A 22649-nucleotide genomic window follows, 5' to 3' on the forward strand; every position below is an offset into this window, starting at 1 on the left:
GCCAGATCCTTGACAATGTGCAGGAGAACAGGCGGCTGCAGGAGGGACAGTACCAGGGGATCAGGGAGGACTTGCAGGCCATTAACACCGCCCTGGTCTCCGTAGCAGGGGTGCTGGCAGACATGGCCAATATTATGAGGGAGGCAGTCACACAACAGCAGGCCCCTGCCACTAGCCAGACATCTGAACAGCCTTCCACCTCCTCTGCCGCTAGTGGCCAGGAGGCCCCGCCACAGGACCAACAGGCCACCAGCACCCCTTCCCCTGCAGAAGGCGAACCACCCCGCAAATTTTCCCTGCGATCGAGACAGAAGCCAGAGACACTTGGCAAGACCACCGCTAGGAAATGAGATTCTCCTGACTGTCACCTTTGTGTCCACCCTGTCACCCTGTCCACCTTGAACTGCCATTGCTCCCCTTCCTATGTCCCCTTGACCAATGCACCTGTGCTAAAAACAGACTGGAACAATACCCTTGACTTTCCTCCATCATCACCCCATCCCATTGCACTTGCCCCTCAATATTTTAGCACTTCAATAAACACCCTTGGGAAAAAAGAAGTATGAGTATGTCAAATTTTTCAAGTATGTATTCATTTGAACAGGTACAAACATTGCAATTCAAGTGTACCGAAAATGAGCATAGGTTGATGACCTGTAGCTGGCTGCAGTCATCACACCAGGAGCATATGGGAGGTCACCAACATCTGTAAAATGAATTGCCAGAGGGTACAGTAAGTGGGCACAGAAGTGGGAAATAACAGCATGCCAGTGCCACAGAAATTCCCAAAAATGTAATTGAAATGTGAAGTAACACTGTCTTACCTGTGTGTCTTTGGAAGTATTGTCTGATGACTGATGTTCTTTTGTCCTCATCCTCTGCCTCCTCATCGTCACCGTCCACAGGGTCCACTGCTGCCACACGGGCATCTCCAGCCTCCTCCTCTTGCAGAAAAGGCACATGGCGTCTCAGGGCAAGGTTGTGCAACATGCAGCATGCCACTACTATCTGGAAGACCTTCTTGGGTGAGTAGCACAGGGATCCCACCTGTTAGATGGAGGCACCTCAACCTGGCCTTTAGAAGGCCAAAGGTCCTTTCTATTATCTTTCTGGTTCGCCAATGTGCCTCACTATAACATTCTTCTGCCCTTGTCCTGGCATACCTCACAGGGGTCAGCAAGCATGATAGGTTGGGATAACCAGAATCACCTGCAATATTGAGCGACAACATTATCCACACTATCCCATATGGCCCACATCATAACCATACACCAAACTATACTGGGTGGGGACCAGGGCTCACCTATTAGCCACACCCTCTGCCTCTGTAGTTGGCCCATCACATTTGGTATGCTGCTATTCCTCAGGAGAAAGGCATCATGCACTGACTCAGGATACTTAGCATTGACGTGGGAGATGTACTGGTCCGCCAAGCACACTATCTGTACATTCATAGAGTAGAAACTCTTACGTTTTCTGAACACCTGTTCATTACATACGGGGGTGGGACAAATGCAATACGTGTTCTATCAATCGCCCCAATTATGTTGGGCATATGTCCCATTGCATAGAACTCGGCCTTCATTGTGGCTAAATCTTTAACCTGGGGAAATACAATGTAGCTGCACATGTGTTAAATCAGGGCAGACAACACTCTGGTCAGCACTATTGAGAACATTGTCTTTGACATTCCTGCTGCCAAGCTCACTGTCACTTGGAAAGAACCAGTTGCCAGGAAATGGAGCACTGATAGAACTTGCACAAGAGGGTGGATCCCAGTGGGGTGACGGATAGCAGATATCAGATCAGGCTCCAATTGGGCACACAGCTCTGTGATTGTCGCCCTGTCAAGTCTATAGGTGAGAATGATGTGCCTGTCTTCCATTGTTGCCAAGTCCACCAGGGGTCTGTACACGGGGGTATGTCTCCATTTCCTATTCATCTTCAGCAGTAGCAATCTATGGGTCAAAAGAGTGAAGAGCCAGTCACAAACTGAACTATGGGGCTACAACAGAACTTTGCATGCTGTTAACTTGTAATGGGTAATTGTCCAGTATGCCCAAATTTCACCAGTGACGCAGCAAATATCCAGGGCCTGCCCTCCTTCCCCCTGAAATGGCGTCTGTTTGTCCTGTGTGAATGGACAGGTGGAAGTGACATAATTCCGCTGATGTTGTGTGCCTTTGTGGGAGGCGGTCGGGACCCGCCGTGCAACTCCTCATTGGTTAACATTGGGCCCTATAGGTTACAGTGGCCAATGGTGATCTATGCTGGTGGTGACGGTATGCACCGCCACGGACGTGACCGCCATTTTCTATCTCATCTCTCACTTGCTACCTGATCTTCAACAGGAGAGGACCTACACTGCATGTGCTGCTGTGAACTGTGTCTGGAACCTACCATGGCCCATGTGACTGGGGAAAGGGCCCCAGCCTTCACTTCGGCTGAGTTGGAGAGACTGGTGGATGGGGTCCTACCCCAGTAGGGACTGCTGTATGGGCCTCCAGACCAACAGGTGAGTACACTGTGGGCATGATGCATGTGGCATGAATGCATGGAGTGGTGTGTGTGAAGGCCTCGTGTAAGGGGGGTGGGGGAATGTCCTCTTGGTGGCGTATTGGTTGTCTGCTGGGCCATGTGTGTGTAAATGGTGATTTGAAGGGGTATGGTGGGCCATAAGTGTAACAGGCCGGACCGTTTGATTAATACTATTTTCCTGTGTGTATTTCCTCTGCAGGTCAGCGGCCATCAAAAGAAGGGTATACAGTATGGCGTGCCATCGTCAAGGACGTGCGGAACCTGGGGTCTACGGCAGGCATAGCACCCACTGTCGCAAACGGTGGGAGGACCTGAGACGCTGGGCACAGAAGATGGCAGAGGCCCAGCTGGGGATGTCCTCCCAACAAGGAAGGGGTGCCCTTCGAACCATGACCCCCCTGATGGCCCGCATTCTGGGGGTGGCCTATCCGGAGCTGAATGGGCGCTTGAAGGCATCACAGCAGCCACAAGGGAAGAGTGCAGTGCCCATCATTACAACTTACGCATAGCAGGGTGGTATCCGGGTGGTGGATGTGTGTCAGTGGGTGCCCATAGACCAAGGCTGACATTGCAGCGTAGGTCCCCTGGTGGCTAGGGTTCTGAAGAGATAATCATGCTACCTAGCTCGTAGGCATCCAAGACTGGTCAGGGCTGTGTGGGTCTCAGGTGTGCTGCATTTGCAGGTGTGTGCCCCTCCCCATGCCTTGGTGGCTAGCAATATCACTGGTAGTGCAATGCATAGTGCGTAGGCCTGTTCCCTGTGTGTGAGGGTGCTGTGTATGCAACAATGGTGTTGGTGCAGCCACTGACCAAGTGTATCCTTTGTCTCTCCCTTCACTTATTGTTTTGTCACCCTGTCCTTATGTGCATTAGCATCATCTGGCGGAGGAGCAGAGGCACCCGCGACGGAGGAAGCTGCATCCCACAGGACCCATGAGGCAGAGTCCACTGACGCTGAGGGCACCAGTGGGATGGAGGGCGAGGGGAGCACCATGACAGAGACTGGAGGGGACAGTTCTGACACAGATACCTCCTCCGGTGGAAGCTTCGTGGTGGACACCTCAGAGACCACCCCAGCTACAGGTACAGCCGCCACCCCGTACCAGCACCGCCCTCCCAGCAGCCCCTCATCGAGTTGCCCGTGCCCACTCACCCAGGAGGGTGGGCATCTCCTTCGCCCCAGGCACCTCAGGCCCTGCCCAGCGAGCTCTGCTTCCCTGAGTGAGGAGGCTATTGACCTCCTGAGATCCATCTCTGTAGGGCAGTCAACCATTGTGAATGCCATCCAGGGGCTGGCAGCCCAGATGCAACAGACTAATGCATTCCTGGAGGGCATTCACACTGGATTGGTGGCCCAACAGAGATCGATCCAGGCTCTGGCCTCCTCTCTGATGGCAGCCATTGCCCTGTTTCTACCCTCCCACCTCCAACTTCCTCTTCCGAATCCCATTCTCCTCAACCCCAACCTATCCTAAGCACACAGGCAGACGGGCATGCACACAAGACAACACCCAAGAGTGTCACAGGCAAACACAAGCACCACACTTCATCCCACAGGCACTCACACAAACACCATCCAGATGTAGACATAACAACATCCACAATTTCCACTATCTCCCCCTTCTCCACCACCCTCCCAGTTCCGTCTACACTCACACCTGCGTGCACTACATCATCATCCACTGCCAGCATCACCCTCACACCAAGCAGAACACACACCTCACTGGCAGACACCTCCACAACAGCCATGCACACGTCCCCTGTGTCCTCTCCCACTGTGTCTGTCCCCACTCATAAAGAACACAAATGCAAGCACTCAGACACCCAATAGCTATCCACCTCACAACAGCATCCAGCCCATGCACCTGCACCCAAAATCAGCAGACAGACATCTCCAACAACTACTCCCTCTTCCTCCACTCCCAAACCGACTCCCTCTTCTTGCCCCAATGTCCCTAAAAACTGTTGCTATCCACCACTGACCTCTTCCCTGCCCCCCCCCGTCCTGCATGTCTGGCCAGGGTGGGAAGAACCCAGCCAAGCACCTCAGCCACCCAGTCCACGGGCCCAGTCATCACCACACCCACTGGTGGTGGAAAAGGATCCAGGGCACATGTCCTGAGGGTGAAGGAGCCTGCACCAGGCAGCCTCCAGGGAAAGGAGCCTGCACCAGCTGCCAGAAAGAGCAAGGAGCCTACCCCAGCTGCTGCCAGGTAGACAAAGGAGCCTGCCCCAGCTGCTGCCAGGAAGACACAGGAGCCTGCCCCGGCTGCTGCCAGGAAGACAAAGAAGCCTGCCCCAGCAGGCAGGAAGAGCAAGGGGCCTGGGGCAGAAATTGTGACGGAGCCCCCACCACCAACCATGGTTGTGCAGCCATCTGAGGTTGCAGGGGATGGGCAGGAGCCTCCCCCACCAGCAGCAGCACTACCACCAACAACTCCAGTGGGCAGCCACCAGAGGTTGCAAGGGATGGGCAGGAGCTTCCCCCCACCAGCAGCAGCACCACCACCTCCAGTGGGCAGCCATCAGAGGTTGCAGGGGATGGGGAGGAGCCTCCCCCCACCAGCAGCATCACCACCTCCAGTGGGCAGCTGTCACCACCAGCGGGCGGTATGTAATCCTGCCCCCATGGGCTGCTGTGCGGCCTGCCCCCTGCAAATCCAGTGGGTATGACACCCACATGAGAGACTGTGACCTTGCACTCCCTGCGATCAAGCACAGGCCAGGTAGCCCCCTCTACCTACCCCAGACTCCCCAGGATCAAGAGCACACGGTACGATTTCCCCTCTAGAACCAGTGGGTAAGACACCCACCTCTCCCAGAGTCCCCAGGATCAAGAGCACAGGGCACCATGCCCCCTCCAGAACCAGTGGGAAAGACACCCACTTACCCCAGACTCCCCAGGATCAAGAGCACGGTGTACGATGACCCCTCCCGAACCAGTGTGCAAGACACCTACCTACCCCAGACTCCCCAGGATCAAGAGCACAGGGCACAATGTCCCATCCAGAACCAGTGGGTAAGACACCCACCTACCCCCGTCTCCCCAGGATCAAGAGCGCAGGGCACAATGCCCCCTCCAGAACCAGTGGGCAAGACACCCACCTACCCCGACTCCCTAGGATCAAGAGCACGGTGTATGATGATCCCTCCTGAACCAGTGGGCAAGACACCCACCTACCCCAGACTCCCCAGGATCAAGAGCACAGGGCACGATGTCCCATCCAGAACCAGTGGTTAAGACACCCACCTACCCCAGTCTCCCCAGGATCAAGAGCACAGGGCACGATGCCCCTCCAGAACCAGTGGGCAAGACACCCAGTTGAGAGACTGTGGCCTTGCACTCCCCAGGACCAAGCAAAGGGCATGCTGCCCCCTCCAGAGCAAGTGGGCAAGTCACCCACTCCAGAGACTGTGGCCTTGCACTCCCCAGGACCAAGCAAGGAGCATGTTGCCCCTCCAGAACCAGTGGTCTTGTTACATCTGCCGGCTGAGGTGCACTCCCGCCCCATCCCCCTGAGGTGCCTGCCTATTTCCCAACTGATGCCACTGCAGTGTTCTCTCCGTGTTGAGGCAGGTGCCATGTGTGGCCGTGGACTTTGGCTTGTGGCCATGTGGACTACGTACATTGTGGACTGGGCTTTGTCCCTTTTTGTGTACATATGTATATATCTATTATCTTGCCTCACTTATTTATCTTGATTTGTTGCTCTCATTACATTCACTTTTTCAAAACCGTTTTGTCCTTGCATTATTCATCCGAGGTACAGGGTAAAAATGTTTTAGTAATGCACCTGATTGTTTATGGTGTTGGGAGGGAGGAGTGTGGTGCGTGTGTGTGTGTCACTCTCATTTTCCTCCCTTCCTCCCTTGTGTGCTAGGCGGCTGTACTCACCGTCGTCGTCTTCGCCGGTGTTGGTGGTGGGGCAGCACGTCGAAAATCATGGGGAAAACATGCAGCTCAGGCTCCATGGTGGTGTAGTTGTTCCCTGTGCAGGCTTTGCATTGTTTTTCCGTGCCCCGCGATGTTGCGTGAGAATCTTGTTGCACGGTATCATGAAACCGTGCTGTGTGGCGTTTGCGTCGTTATCAGCCTACGTTAACGGGTGCTGCGTGTCGTTTCACCAGGCACATTGCGTTGATCTTCCAGCAGTGATGCAGGTGGAGTGGTGATTTCAGCCACGAAGCAGGAGGTGCATCGTTTATCAGCCGCGACATGGAAGGTGCATTGTAAATTTCCCCGCACAGGCGGTCTGTGTGTGGATTTTCAGTTCTTGGCTACCAGCTTCACCTCCCAAGGGCCCAGGGACTGGATAGGGCACCACTTGGCAGGAGTCTCAGCAGAGAGTCCAGGTGCTGGCAGAGAGAAGTATTTGATGGCCCTGAGACTTCAACAACAGGAGGCAAGCTCAACTCAAGCCCTTGGAGATTCTTCTTAAGCAGAAATCCACAGCAAAGTCCAGTCTTTGTCCTCTTTCACAGGCAGAAGCAGCAACTGCAGGAAAGCCCAACAAAGCACAGTCACAGGCAGGGGCAGCACTTCTCCTCAGCTCTTCAGCTCTTCTCCTTGGCAGACGTTCCTCTTGAATCCTCGAAGAAATCTAATTTTCAGGGGGTTTGGGCTCTCTTTTTATACCCCTCTCTGCCTTTGAAGTAGGCCTACTTCAAAGGAAAGACTCTGTTGTTCACAAGATCCTGCCTTCCCTAGGCCAGGCTCCAGGCTCACACCAGGGGGTTGGACACTGCATTGTGTAAGGGCAAGCACAGCCCATTCAGGTGTAAGTGCCCACTCCTCCCTCCACTCTAGCTCAGATGGCCCGTCAGGATATGCAGGCTACTCACCAGCTCCCTTTTTCTCACTGCCTAGAGGGAATTCACACCAGCCCAACTGTCAGTCTGACCCAGACAGGGAATCCACAAACAGGCAGAGACACAGAATGGTTTAAGCAAGAAAATGCCCACTTTCTAAAAGTGTCATTTTCAAACACACAATCTAATAACCAACTTCATTAAAAGATGTATTTTTAAGTTGTGAGTTCAGAGACCCCAAACTCCAGATGTCTATCTGCTCCCAAAGGGAATCTGCACTTTAAGGATATTTAAAGGCAGCCCCTATATTAAGGTATGAGAGAGATAGGCCTTGCAACAGTGAAAAACAAATTTGGCAGTATTTCACTGTCAAGACATGTAAAACACATACATACATGTCCCACCTTTAACATACACTGAACCCTGCCCATGGGGCTACCTAGAACCTACCTTAGGGGTGCCTTACATTCAAACAAAGGGAAGGTTTAGGCCTGGCAAGTGGGTACACTTGCCAAGTCGAATTGGCAGTTTAAAACTGCACACACAGACACTGCAGTGGCAGTCCATGGTTACAGGGCTACTCATGTGGGTGGCACAACCAGTGTTGCAGGCCCACTAGTAGCTTTTGATCTACAGGCCCTGGGCACCTCTAGTTTACTTTACTAGGGACTTACTAGTAAATCAAATATGCCAATCAGGGATAAGCCAATTACACACACAATTTACACAGGAGTACTTGCACTTTAGCACTGGTCAGCAGTGGTAAATACCCAGAATACCAAAAACAGCAAAAACAGACTCCAGCACACAGTCAAAACATGGGAAGCAGAGGCAAAAAAGACAGGGGGGACCACACCAAGGATGCCAGGCCTAACAGAGGGCATATCTTATGTTGCACTATTGTGAGTTAGGTCACTTTCAGGGCTGTACCTCTAGATTTTGATGAGAGAAAAGTATATGCAGACTATCTGCAGGAGCTGAAGATAAAGGTAAAAGCAGAAATAGTAAAGAATATGGTAGGGCCTCAGTTTTTTTCAATTAATCTGGAGTAAACTATTACTGTAACGTAATTGTACATTTTATTTTCAGTTACTTCCACTTACTGATCAAACTGAGGAAAACACAGAGAAGCCCTACTCTGAGCACTGTTAACTTTACGAAGTATAGTGTAAGCTGACAAACATGCATCTGATTCTTCAATAGGTGTATGTGACAGTGTCAACATCTGTACGGGTATGACACAATTTAATCTACAATGTCAAGAGGATGTCCAAGAATTTCTCGTAGTAGTACTAGGTATTCTAGAACCTTGAACAAATTCCAGTAAATTGTTTGGAATTACTTAAAGCTGGGTTCACAAATGTGTGAATCATCACCATTCATCTAGAACTGTAATTAATTCAAAGCAATTTGTGTGCTTAATAATACAGGTTACAAATCAGCATAATTAGACACATTACTAAATAAAGCTGTGCAAAACAACTCATGCTCAAACTGCAGAGAAGAAGTACTATCATCTTTACTTGTTAGGGAGAGCAGACAGTGTGTTGTTTTGATGCTACAAAGGTGTTGAGGAGATGGCACTAACATAAATACTATCACCAACTTTAATGCAGCTCAGGTATAACTATATTGGAAAACATACACTTCTGTTGGAATGATTTTCCATGAGGGAGACAGCATTAGGTCAGGTTACCATATTGTCTATTTGAAGAATAGATCTGGATGAACTTAACAACACTGATCGTATATTCAAAGATAGGTTAATGAGGAATAAGATAATTCATATCTCCTATTTCTGGAACCAAGGTTCTAGAAAATGTAGGATTGGCTGCATTAGAGGTAGTTTCACGCTGAAATATATTATAAATGCTGTGGATCTGTGTCACCATGTGGCCTTGAAAGAGTGATGACTCTTTTAGTGTTTGACATTGTTTTGAGAAACACCTCAATTACTTGTTAGTATTTTTTAAAACAATATACATAGAGTACTTTAAGAAATGTTCTCCTTTTAGCTAATTAGAAATTAAGGAAAAGCACAGAGAAAATGATGTCTGGTTTCTAGATTGACATGCACATTCTTATTAACCTAAAGGATGTTTTTCCCCATACTGCAACAATGACAAACATTTATTTGAAATGTTTTAAAGTGCTGAGCACATAAGAGTTCCTACAAGTGGTGTAAGAATCCACAAAGAGAAGAGATGCAGTCGCAGAACAATAAAAAAAAAGCTTTTTAAGTACACTGAGTATGTAAATATATTGGTTATTAGTAATTAAGAAGGACACTGGTTTGAAAGGTACTATTTGATTATTCTCTTACCACTGTTTTATTTTTCCAGGTTGAAACTAGCAATAATGCTCCATAGAAGAACCTATTTATACATCACACTTCATCAAATTTTCAAACAAGAAAATAGAAATTGTGTAACTAATGTCTCATATTTGCAGATGATATTGCTTCTTAATTCTGTCACTTCTATACCAGTTAATGCTATCTGACTAACAATTTTGTTTCAGTATCAAATTTAGTATCAAAATATACTCTAACACAGCAACAGGTAAGAGAAATGAGAGGAACTACGTGTTGTAAACAATCTTCCAGTGGGCCAATAACATGCACACTCGTCCTCTCAAAGGCTTTTCTCACCATAGGTGAAGCTGGAGTAAAGCCTTGTGGGTCACTCTTGACTTGGCACTGGCCTGACGAGTCATACAGAACCTACATGATGCATCTAACTTGGTCATCATCTGGGGCCAGGTGATGAGGATGACCCGACGGTCAGAAATTATGATCTGTCCCAGATGGGTATGTCATGAGCCAACTCAAGACGTAAGGCAATATAACACTGGAGGACTGCCAACACTCTGACTGATTCAGGCTCAGGGACCTTAGGATGACTATACAGGGGACCGTTATCCCTATAAATGTGGTTATCACCAGAGGTGTTACCATTTGCCTGGGTCTCAGCCTCCTGCAATAAACATTTAAGAGTAGAGCACTCTTTCTACAAGTTGCAGATCTCTGTCTGGGATGGTGCTCCTACAACTTATCATCCGACCAACTTAGGCTGATCTTACAATGTAGAAATATCTTCCCATGAAGGTACTGGGCCATCCCGCTCAGGGTCATCCTCCTCCTGGACTATGGAACTTCTAGGGCACGTTTGCTATATATCCTATACCCCTCCTTTTTGTTGGCAGGCCCCTGGGCCACTGGTTTAGGCTCCAGGCCTTCTGACTCCACTGATGGCCTGCCATGGACCATTAGGTCAGGAGCACCCACTCAAGCAATCTCAATATTTCACAATGGAAATCCATATTTATGTCTTAAGACATCTGACATGCACAATATACTATTGCAGTGAAGCTGCCTGTTTTGTGTGCCTGATTAAAGTGTGTGCCTGTTATGGCACACACTCAAAAAATTTAAAAACTAAGGTGGTCATTATGAACATGATGGCCTGGGCCGCCATGCTGGCTGGGCGGTAATTACTGCCACCGGCATGGCGGTCCAGATCGCCATATAATATACATGGAAGAACCGTCACGTTTGAAACTCCGCCACCACCAGGCTTCCGCCACCAGGCACATATTGCACAATATTGAGTATTACATTGGTTCTTAGTTCCTTTTTTTGTCCTTTTTTGCATTTTTTCTTTTTGTTTTTGTTAATATTTGATGTTATATGTTTTTATGCTTGTCAATTGTTGCGTTATGAGTGTATTTTGAAAAATGGAGTATACATATGGATGTTATATGTCTTGTTTACAGCCCTGAGGAAGTTCACATTTGGTGAAAGAAATGCGTTGGCTGTTTCCTTTTACAAATTGGATGAAAATAAAGAACATCCCGGTACGACCTGATGGGATGTGAGAAGTTGTTTTTGAACTTATAGGTGTTCCTCCAGTAGGACTATAAGACCTTTTTGGGTTGCACCTTGGGAGCGGCAGGTGCTTTGGGTGTGAGCACGGTATCACCAAATATTTTGGACAATGTGGAGGTGTGGTAGGAGGATTGGGCTCGCTGCCTCCATTCGGATGGTTTAAGTTTATTGGGAGTACTTCTCCGCACACTGGAAGAAGTTCTTGTTAAATAAACAGCAGGTGATCATTTTAGCTGATAGCTTTTTTTGCCCCTGGATGGATTTAGAAGAACTGCTAGACAAGTGACTCTCTGTTTGTTCCTGGAGTGTCTTCCTGCTTCTCTTCCATCTTTTCGCTCTCCTCTCCATATACCACTGTGAAAGTTGAATTCCATACAACATTGCAAAAATGCAAAAAAACAGTAGGAGAGCCCAGCAGAAAATGTGGTAAAATCCAAGTGCTAATCCCTAATGTGGTTGAAAGGGTGCGAACTTCCTATAAATGGAGCAAGACAGTGATTTAAATCAATCAGATGTCTTTTTTGGCTGTTATAAGTGTTGCTGTACCATATTCAGGTACTGCAGAACTGTAACAACCAAAAAAGAGGCAATTTCACAAAAAGACTCAAGGGATCCTCATTAACTGAAACAATAGGAAAGATCCAGGCTAAAAGATAAATGAAAAGCACTCTTTCATACTAAACACATTTTAACTGTTTACGATCCACGCAGTCCTCCAATAGGACCCGAAAAAAGAAGTAAAACCCACACGGACCTCTCGTGGGGCCCTTCCACTGGTTCTATGGGTCCTGCTGGAGTACCGGGGGAGCCTTGAAAATGAAAGAAAAAAGATGATAATATTATTAAAACACTTGAAACTTTTCTAGAAAATCTACAGGCAAGAGTGGCAATATACTTCCCTTTCTTAACAAAACTTTATGTTACATTAAAACAATACATACAATGTTTTAAATGTTTAAAGGTTAAAGGGGTGTTATAGATAGGCAACAATAACAGTCATAATTTTACGTTCTAAATCTGAAAAGCCACTAAAATTCACCAGACATCAGCAAGCTACTCATAACTTGCACCCCCACCACGCCTTACAATATTTATACCAGTAAGTAACAATGTGTAGATGTACAACATACTTAAATAAAAAGACATACTTACACCAAAAAATATAACTACATTCATCGTCATCTCTTTTATAGTATTAAGGATAACATGATATGTTGTTTTATCTTTAAAATTATTTATGGCTTTTCGAGTGGTCCTAACAGTGTATATATATTTAAGTACATACATATGTTTTACCTGTAAAGAAGAAACCTGCCCTTGCAAGTGTTTCTGGATCGGTCTTGGCATAGAAAGGCCAGTTCTTGAAGGAGTCCAGTCTCTGCTTCACGGCTGTGTATATGTGCTTGCCCTCCGGCTCATTGTCCTCCATGATCTGAACATGAACCTCATACTTAGGGATGTTCCCCACTTCTTTACCTTGAATGAAGTCACAGGCAGGATGTATTTTCTTGTGTATGCTTAGTGGAGTTGAGCAGATCCGTTGTACACAGAGGACTAACCCACAGCAGAAGCACTGGATGCTGTTATTCAAGCCTGTGCTAGAAAATCCAGCGCTAGCCATTTCCTGAGGCGACCAAAACATGACATCCGGCCAAGAGACAAATGACTTTAATCTGCTAAATTCACTTCTCATCTGGTGGTTGTATGCAGGGTGCCTTTGCAACTGCTTGCGTGTCTTCTTAAATTCTTCCTCTTCTAAAAGACAAATTTTTTTATAATCTATATTTTCGAATGTCCATACCATTGGCGGTTCACAAATGTCCTCTTCAAAGAGCTCAGAGATTTCTGAGAGATCCTTAGTCTCAGTTGAAATTGCCTTGGTAGCCATCACCTGAAAAATACGAAGAGCTGTGTCACGGCATATGTAATGCTTCATAAGAGTATTTATTTAAGGATAAAGAGTCTTAAAAATCCGTCATTCTCAACTATTCTGAAGAGCTAAAACATAAAAGCAAAATTGTTCCTATATAAAGTCATCACAGAAAGCACTATGAATACTTTGCTGTGCACATATCCGGACACAGTGGAAAATAACTTCATTTTGGCAGTTAAGTGATGGACACTACAGACAGGCAAACTCTCCTGGGCCCAAAGGCATTGGCACAGAATATTGTTTGTAGAAAATGGTATTTGCACAGAGGGGCATTTAGAAGCTCACCATGTTTTTCTGTGTATTTCAATAAATTCTAATTTTGAGGCTGCAACCTTTCAATTTTTGTTTAAATTTCAAGCGACGTAAATAGCTTATAAACATTGCAAAGCCCAATCTTGCAATAGTGCAAATGTAGGAACATAGGACAACATTCATAACAGACTCTCTTGCTTTTCCTTATCTTAGTGCACATACACCCATCAGGGTGTACTTTTTATAGTATGTTTGTTGGGTTGAGCAGTTTAGTATTTATTTATTTAATATTATTATTATTATTATTATAATTATTATTTAACATTGTCTATCAAACATGGCTTAACCTGACTTAAAGCTAGCCCTTGTTTAACCATGGCACCCAAATCGTGGCCCCCTTGAGAAGTCCTCCTTTACTCCCTCTTGTTATACATTTTTTATTAATGTTATTTAGCAATTTTCTTTTGCACTTTCTTTGTGGTACCAGGTTTAGAAAAAACAAAATGGACTGTCCTTCATACATCAAGTGTCCATTAACCTTCCTCTATGCCAGAGGTCTTCAAACTGGGGGGCGGGCCCCCCTAGGGGGGCCTCAAGTGATCCCAGGGGGGGTGCCAAACGCTGGCCAAAAGAAATATTATACAGATAACATGCCTTTGTTTTAAGCAGAAGCATGTTATTGCAGGTTTGAAAAGGTAACAGTACTTCACTGCAATGTTTAAATAGGTTTAGACATATTTAAACATTGGCATCTTTCTAAAATAATTGTGAAAAAATCTGAGGGGGGGGGCCCAAAGATTTTTTTTTTCAACTGGGGGGGGGGCACGGCATTAAAAAGTTTGAAGACCACTGCTCTATGCCTATGAAATGATTTATCTATCTTTTTGTTCTGTCAGCTCATTCACAACAGAACCTGTTCCACTCTGCAGTGTGTCAACTTTGCTTCAATCTGTAGCCCACCCACTTGGTAAGATGGTAATCAATGTTTGATGATCTGTGACAAGAGTGAAATGTTTTCCACATAAAAATAAGTGGAAACTTTGACAAGTCTACACCACTACCAAACTTTCCTTTTCAGGTTGTGAAAAGGCACTTTTAGTTTGGGAAAAACTTCTGCCAGCATATGCCACAATAGGCTTTGATCATTTGGGTGTCTACTGTGTTGGGCAAGAATCACACCTAACCCGACTGGGCTTGAGTAACAACAACCTATGTATGAAGTTTTGGATCAAAGTAGACGATTTCAGTGGCATTCTCAATTGCATGTTTGATTTTCTTGAAGCTTTGTTCACACTCATGTGACCAGTGAAATGAAACATTTAGTTTTGTGAAGTCTCTTAAGGGAGGACTTACTGAGGCAATTTCACGTACGAGCCTAGAACGGTAACTGGCCATACCAAGAAAAGAACGTAACATGGTAACATCTTGTGGGGGACAGGTGGCTGACAACCCCTGTACTTAAATTGGATCTGGAATCATTTGCACGTCAGAGAAAACATGGCCAAATAATTTGAGTTTTGTTTTGTGGAACTCACACTTCTCTGCATTCAAGGTTAGACATGGATCAGCAAGTAATCAACAGATTTGAGTAAGAACTTTATCATGTTCTTTTCGTGTGGCTCCAAAGATCAATATGTCATCACTGTAATTGAAAGCATTTGTGACAGGCTGCATTATACATCGAATGATATCTTGAAAAAGGTCTGCAGCTTTTGACACACCAAAACTTAGGCCCAGATTTCTGAGCTTTGTGGCGCAGGGCAGCGCAGCATGGCACCTTGCTGTGCTGCCTGGTGTCACAGGAAAAGGGTAGGAATGCACCATAATGATCTAATACAGCACATTCCTGTCCTTTCCTGCTGCACTGGTGCCCTTTTGGCAGCCTAGCGCCAACACGGGCACCCTTTCACCAATGTGCAAGGGTGCCTGTGTTGCATGCAGGATTGTTTTTGCCCAGGAAAGGACATTTTCCTGCACAAAAACAATCCTAAGAAACATGGGGCTACATGTACAAAACATTGGGTTTGTGACTCACAATTTGCGAGTCAGAGCGACTCGCAATTTGCGAGTTGCAAAACCTTATGTTAAACAGTGTCAATGACACTGTTTGCGATTCGCAAGTGGGTAGCAAATGCCCTACCTCAGGAATATTCATGAGGTAGGTCGCAATTTGCGACCCCCTTGGGAATGGCCGCACTCACAGGGATGGTGGCCTGCTGGAGACAGCAGACCACCATGTCTGTGACTGCTTTTAAAAAAAGCAGTTTTTTTTAAAAAGGCAGCCTGTTTTCCTTAAAGGAAAACGAGATGCATTTCAAAAACAAAAAATGAAAAGTTTTCTTTTCATTTTTTCAGAGGAGGCAGTGGTCCGTAGGACCACTTCCTCCTCTGAAAAAATGTTTTTACTGCCATTCAAAAGGGGAAGGGGTCCAATGGGGACCCCTTCCCATTTGCAAATGTATTAGCACCAGTGTGACACTGGTGCTAACTGTGATTGTTTTGCGACCGCATTTGCGGTCACAAAACAATCATACAATGGACTGGGACTCGCAATTAGGAAGGGAACAAAACTTCCTAATTGCAACTTGCAAACCCTTTTTGCGATTCGGTAAATAGTTCACTGAATGGCAAAAATGGATCTGAACATCCCAAAGTGAATTTTGCACGTCGCAAACGGCCCGATTCGCTGTTTGCGGCGTGCAAAATGCTACGTACATGTGGCCCATGTTTCTCTTTCTGTTTGTGCTGTATTCTACAGACAACATAGAAAGAGGAATAAACAAGGAGAAATAAACATTTTTGTCCTCATTACACCTCTCCTACGGAGGCATATCTTTTTTGCACATTCCCAGGATTTGAAGTCCTTTTAAATCTGGGCATGCTTCAAAATCCATGGATGTTGCGAAAGAAAACCCATTCAACACCCACTGAAATGCCTCCCTGGTGCAGAGTAATGTAACACAGCAATTTGCATGTCATTACATTGATTGAGATTTATGAAGCCACGCAGGTTCAGGCAAAGTAGCCTTGTGTGGCTTCATAAATCTCCTTTAAGGTTTGCGTCACTCTTGCACCACGTTGTGTGGTGTGAGAGCGATGCAAAAAAGGCCATAAATACGGCCCTTAATCTTTTATATGTGAACAAACCAATGTGAGTAGGAAAGTAGTAATGTACCTTAAATTTTTTTCAAGTTTCAATTGATGAGACCCGTTGTTCAGATCAAGGCGAGAGAAGACTTTAGCACCATTTAGCTGTGTGACCATGTCAGAATGTGTAGACCCGATGTCGCTCTCTTTCAATTGCCTTGTTAGCTTGACGCATATCAGCACAGATGAGTACAGCTCTTTCATGGACCTTTTTGACCACTCCCCCTATGGGTGAAACCGATGGTGCTGGACCAGTAGAGGACTCAATTATATCATGCTTTATTTCTTGTTCAACAGCTTACTGTAAATGAAATGCAATTCGACGATGTCTTTGAGCAACAGGACGGACTCCCTAAATAATATGCAGTTGCACTTTCATGGTCTGTAGATTTCCCAATCCATGAAACAACGATGGAAACAAACTCACTATTTTGCGTTGAGCATTTAAGTTATAGTTTAGAGATATCAGCCCCGTTTCAGCAGCAGTACTGAAGCTGAGTAAAAAGACATCTGACGCAGTATCTTGAAGCACGTGAATGGGTGCTTGCAATGTTGTATTTTTTTATTTCATGGTTGCTATGAATAAACATTGATTTTTTTAATGTCATTGTTGCAGCCCATGTATATACTTTAGCTTTTAAAAGTGTGAGATTGGGCATTGGAGACAGTTTGTGGTACTTCTCCTCTGGCATAATGTTTATTGATGCACTACTGTCTATAATAATAGGTATGAAGGAAACGTTCACTTTAAGTGTAGCTTTAGGACAATGTATGAATGACTTTTGTGATTTAACATGTTGATTTTTCTTGACTTGTCATCTTCCTTGCATGCAGCCAGTCCTACATTTGCACAGTTCTCTGAGGTGAACATCACGCATCCATCTTCTTCATTGTCGCTTGACAATGTCACCAAAAAACTTTAGAAGATTTAGGCAACAATCAACGTTGTTTTAATGTCGATTTGCCTCAGCTGATATTGCTGCTTGCCCTTGTGCCTTGCGCTTCTGAAACGTTTGGGCTTCAATTTTGTTTTCTCAGCATGATGCACTTAGTTTTTCCTTGCAAAACATTACAAAATAGTTCTCTTTCTTGCAGCCCTTGCATACTTGTCCAATGGCAGGACATTTGCCTTCATGAGGAAATGAAAGTCCACATCTAAAGCACAGTTTCTTTTTCTTTGGAGACATCACTGGGTGTCCTTCAGCCTTGTGTTACTGCTTACTTTTCATGTTCACAACTGACTCGCTTTGGGCACCTATGGCTTCCATGTCAGCAGATTGTCAATCTGCATGTTCCTCAGATCTGGCAGCCATGAGTACTCAATCCAGACTATGGGGGTCATTCTGACACTGGCGGCCGGCGGTTTGCTGGTGGGAACACCGCCAACAGGCTGGCGGTGTCCCGCCAGCTATTATGACCGTAGCACAAAAGCCACGGCCATACCGCCGGCCCCTCCACTTAACCGCCAGGTTTCCGCCTGGCGGTCATAATCCCCAGGGCAGCGGTGCAAGCACCGCTGCCCTGGGGATTATGAGTCCCCGACCGCCAGCCTGTCCGTGGCGGTAGACAACGCCATGGAAAGGCTGGCGGTAAGGGGACGCACGGGGCCCCTGGGGGCCCCTGCACTGCCCATGCACTTGGCATGGGCAGTGCAGGGGCCCCCAGGCGTAGCCCCGTCGCGCATTTCACTGCCTGAATTTCGGGCAGTGAAATGTGCGACGGGTGCTACTTCACCCGCTGCACATCAACATTGCCGCCGGCTCTAGTACGAGCCGGCGGCAATGTTGATGTGCCATTTCCACTGGGCCAGCGTACGGTAACGCTGTTACCCTCCGCTGGCCCAGTGGAAATGTCGGAATAGGGAGGCATGAATACCGCCGGCAATGGCGGTATTCTGTCTCCCCCGGCCTCGGCGGTCTGGAAAAAAGACCGCTGAGGTCGGAATGACCACCTATGTGTTTCTCTCAGCATTCATCCTCTGAATGATTCTGACAAGCAACCATCCATAACTCAGAGACCTATGGCTTCTTCATCATTGAATTAATTTAGCTTACAATGTTTGATAAGCATATTGAGTCTTTCAACAAACTAGTCGATCATTTCACCAGCTCTCTGTCTTCGCTGGTTGAAAATATACCTTTTGTAATGAATATTCAGCATTGAACTTCATATTTAGCTCTTCTTTGATTTGACGGTATGAGACCATCAGCATGTGTATTTTCTTTATTGCTTCTTTTACACTTTTATTTCTATGATATATTATAATCTTTTTGTCATCTGCTTCTCCCAGTCCATCTATGAAATCATCAACAGTTTCTATTCAGGCAGTCCACCTGGCACCAATATTTTGCTTCTTGGCGGTATCAATTGGAAGTGGTGGTTTCAAGAAGGCAATGGCTGTGTATTTCATGCGTCCTTTTACGGTCAGTGTAAGTATTGTCATTCAGGCAGCGCTTGATGTGCACCTGACAGCACCATTTGGAGGTACTGTCTCAGTATTTGAACTCAGGGCATCGGGCACACTCACCAGATGTGCTGTGTGTTCTTCCTCTTTTAAAGCGAGTACTTGCTTTGTCTCATGCACCTGTTCTTCACAATTTTCACCCTTCTGCGTTGTATCTGTTTTTTACTGCCTTTAGCTTTTCTCCATTTCGGGCTATCACTGCTTTTAGTGCCTCATTGCACTCAGCTATCGCTGCCTCTAGTACTTGTCTGTATGCCTTATAGCTATATGTTGAGTTGTGGCACAGTACCTCTTTCATGGCCTCACCAGCAGGTTCCTGGCCAGTAATACACAATTTTCTCTGTAGGGCCTTCATCTTATTTGAAAGCTTGGCACTGGCTGAAGTGGTGCTTTGACTCCACATATGGCAAACGGTGGTCTTCACTTCAGCTGAGGCATGTATGGCATGCATAAGCAGTTTGCTGGACCACAGCAAATTCTCTCAAAGAGCATTGTCTGTCCTTCAGTTTACGTATCTCCTTTCCCGTCGCCAGTTGTACCGTCCTCCCCAGCCTCGGTATATGTAAATGATTGCACCACAGACAGAGCTTGGTATTACATGTTTTTATTCTGCAGTGTGTGACTGCAAACTCAACATTCTAATCATGAATTCTATTAACCACACCAAACACTTATTTCACAGGTCTATGGAGTCTGTCAGCAACCAAAAGGGTCCCATCATCTCTAACTCACAAAACATTACAAGGTCGAAGGCAATATACTAATTTCCATCCAAAAATAAAAAATACCAAGATTTGGCTTAATACTCTCCTAACTGTGCTCATATCTTACTCCAACACTACCCCCAATAAGGTCTAGTCTTATGTCAACACCTACCTCTCTCATATATTCCTTGTAAGATACTACCCATTCTTAAATCTGCTAATCCTTCATGTTCTCCATTTGAACATTTTTCCTTAGCTGTTAAAACTAATTATTTCCTCTAATACCCCAACCTCACTCTTTAAACTGTTACTCCTTACTATTACATGTCTGCATTCTTTTAAATCTGTAATGGTGCTAAATCATCTGAAGGGCTGACCCCTATTCTCCCTCTTCATCTCTCAGTTGCCATTCACCGTCAAAGTTCTTGAACACTATATTTTCAAAAGGATCACACAATATCTTTCATTTGCAAACCTTACTGACCCTCTCCATTTAAGTTTCAGTGTAGTTCATTCCACGGAGACAACTCTCACTCATGTCTAAAAGTTTATTGCTTCATCCCATCACAACGGATTGTCTTCATGTCTCAACCCCCTTCGTCTATCAGCTGCATTCAGAATTATCGACCACTTGATCTTTGCTCAACATACTTACTTCTGCTGGAATTACAGAAAAAGCTCTCCTGTGGTTAGTTAGATCTTGCTCCTCTAATCACTCATTTTCAATTTATCAGTGCTCTAACCCATCCATTTGCATCTCTTGCAGAGTGGGTGTTCCCCAATGCTCAGTCACTGGTCCCTTGCTATTCTTACACTACACCTCCTCTATAAGTGTGCTTATCTCTTCCTTTGGTTGATCTCATTACCAAGTGGAGATGGCACCCTAATTTTATTCTCTTCTCTTTCGTTCACTCCTTAACTACAAGTATAGGCCTCTAACTTTCTTACAGCTATTGATCTCTCTCAGGCCTGAAACTCACTTGTGATTAACTTATCTTAAAATGAACTCCTCTACTTTGCATCTTCAACCAAACTAATCCTTCTCATCCTCAGAGTATCATTATTCTCTTTCCTACTGCTAGAACCTTTGGAGAGCTTTCTGATTCCAGACGGAGGCTAAACACCTTTTTCTCTACCAGAGTCAAAGTTGCACAACATCAACTGGGCTGTTCAATTATAAAACATCTATTTGTACTTCTCATAACACACCTGTGGTCATTAAGATGGACAAATGCAGCATCTTGCGCTTGGGTCTCACAAGTATGGCTTCTAATCTTTGACAAAGTTTTCATCTTGTTTACATGTGTACTCTTTGCCCATCCAGTCCATTAACCTATGTCCTAAACATCTATGTATTACCATGCTCCTAGCCTGCAGTGGACCCCAGTTTACACTTCTAACCTTGATCTTCAAAATGATCCGTGGCCTCCCCCCCTTCATATTCCTGCAAAGGATTCCAGCCAAACCCCAACCAGATCTCTGTACTCTGCCCACCATCACCACCTCACAGTCTCCAGACCACCATTTGCCTAACCCAATTTTTGATCGTTCTACCTTTGTTGACTCTTTTTACTCTCCCTAGGGCTTAGGGCAATTCCCATAACAATTCTCCTTCAAAACTGCTCCACAAAACACATCCTAAGTGAACAATTCCTCTAGCATGGCCCACAGTGATCATTTTTCTGGCCCTCAAGCTCAGAAGTAGCTCATGACAATTGACATAGGAATAAGCACACATTTTTCTTACTTTCTTAAAAAGGTGTCCATCATCCACACTTCAATCTCTCACTTTCTCAATTGTCAACCACCTCAACTGACTGAAGTAGTATGTACCAAAATTGGCCATTAGTACTGCATTTTATTCCATATGCGGCAGATGGAAATTAATGATAATACTATATAACTACACAACACTGGCCGTATTCTATGTATTGATGTAGGAATTCAAGCATAAAGACGCAGGGGGGGCATGGCAAACCACGTTGCAAGATGGCTGCAAGTCTATGACTGTCGGGGCATTGCTAACTGATCCCCAATCATGCTGCGACACCGAAGGGCCAGTGGGGGCACCTTTGACCTCAGTAAAGAGTGGAGTGCCTAAGGAACAGCTGGGGCCACAGAAAGTGCTGCTGCTGGGGCCCACTGAGAGTGCAAGGCCTCTAGCAGCCAGGCTGGACAGGATAACATTGGATGACAGGCACTCCCCTTAGCAGCAACAATGCAGACAGGCAGCAGCAGCGATCCCCCAGGGGTGACCTGGAGTGGGTGGAGATACTTGTAGCACCCCTTGGAGGGTAAACATTCTTTACAACACAAGCATTACGGTCATAGTTGGACTCTTGCTCTAGGCAAGACTGCTGGTTTATGGTTGACAGCACTTTTGTTTGTATGTGACTAGGCCAATCCTACAACAAGTCGCAACTGTCGGGCCAACCCTCCCGGCTCACAAGCAGTACCTCACCAAAAACCCAAACTGTAAAAGGTGATTTGTGGCAGCCTTTACGCATGGACTCTAGAGTGCGACATCTCAGGGGAGTCGTGGTTAAACAGAGACTACCCTTTTCTCACATGAGCAACAAGTCTCAGTCACACACAGGCAATGAAAGAGATGCAGTAAAGTTTTCTCTAGGTTTTATTAACAAGACTGCAATCTACTATAAAATGCATGAGCTGCAATGTGTAGGATAATGCACTGTGCAAGAAGCATGATTATGACAATGAGAGTCATGAATATAAAGATTCCCACCATGTTGCAATAAACAAGAGATGTAAGATACCCTAGCATGATGATCCTAATCTTTAACCTAGAGAGCTAGGTATGATAAACCTAATCTGTCAGTACCGAGTCCATGAGAAGCACCCCCAACCCTTGTTACCTTGGAATGAAGATCCTAATCTTTAACCTAGAGAGCTAGG

At 45.8% G+C, this 22649-nt stretch overlaps 1 protein-coding gene across 3 annotated transcripts in view; it reads right to left on the minus strand.

Annotated features, from left to right (window-relative positions):
* LOC138284953 (baculoviral IAP repeat-containing protein 1-like) overlaps nucleotides 1–22649 on the minus strand; it is a 472954-nt gene that overhangs the window by 402523 nt on the left and 47782 nt on the right. For all 3 annotated transcript variants that reach the window (XM_069224320.1, XM_069224310.1, XM_069224328.1), the window contains exon 2: nucleotides 12530–13124. In XM_069224320.1, coding sequence (XP_069080421.1) covers nucleotides 12530–13121 — 592 coding nt within the window. In that variant the 5' untranslated portion in view covers nucleotides 13122–13124. The remainder of the gene's footprint in view (nucleotides 1–12529; nucleotides 13125–22649) is intronic.

The sequence above is a fragment of the Pleurodeles waltl genome, chromosome 1_1, assembly GCF_031143425.1.
Source record: "Pleurodeles waltl isolate 20211129_DDA chromosome 1_1, aPleWal1.hap1.20221129, whole genome shotgun sequence".
Classification (NCBI taxonomy): domain Eukaryota; kingdom Metazoa; phylum Chordata; class Amphibia; order Caudata; family Salamandridae; genus Pleurodeles; species Pleurodeles waltl.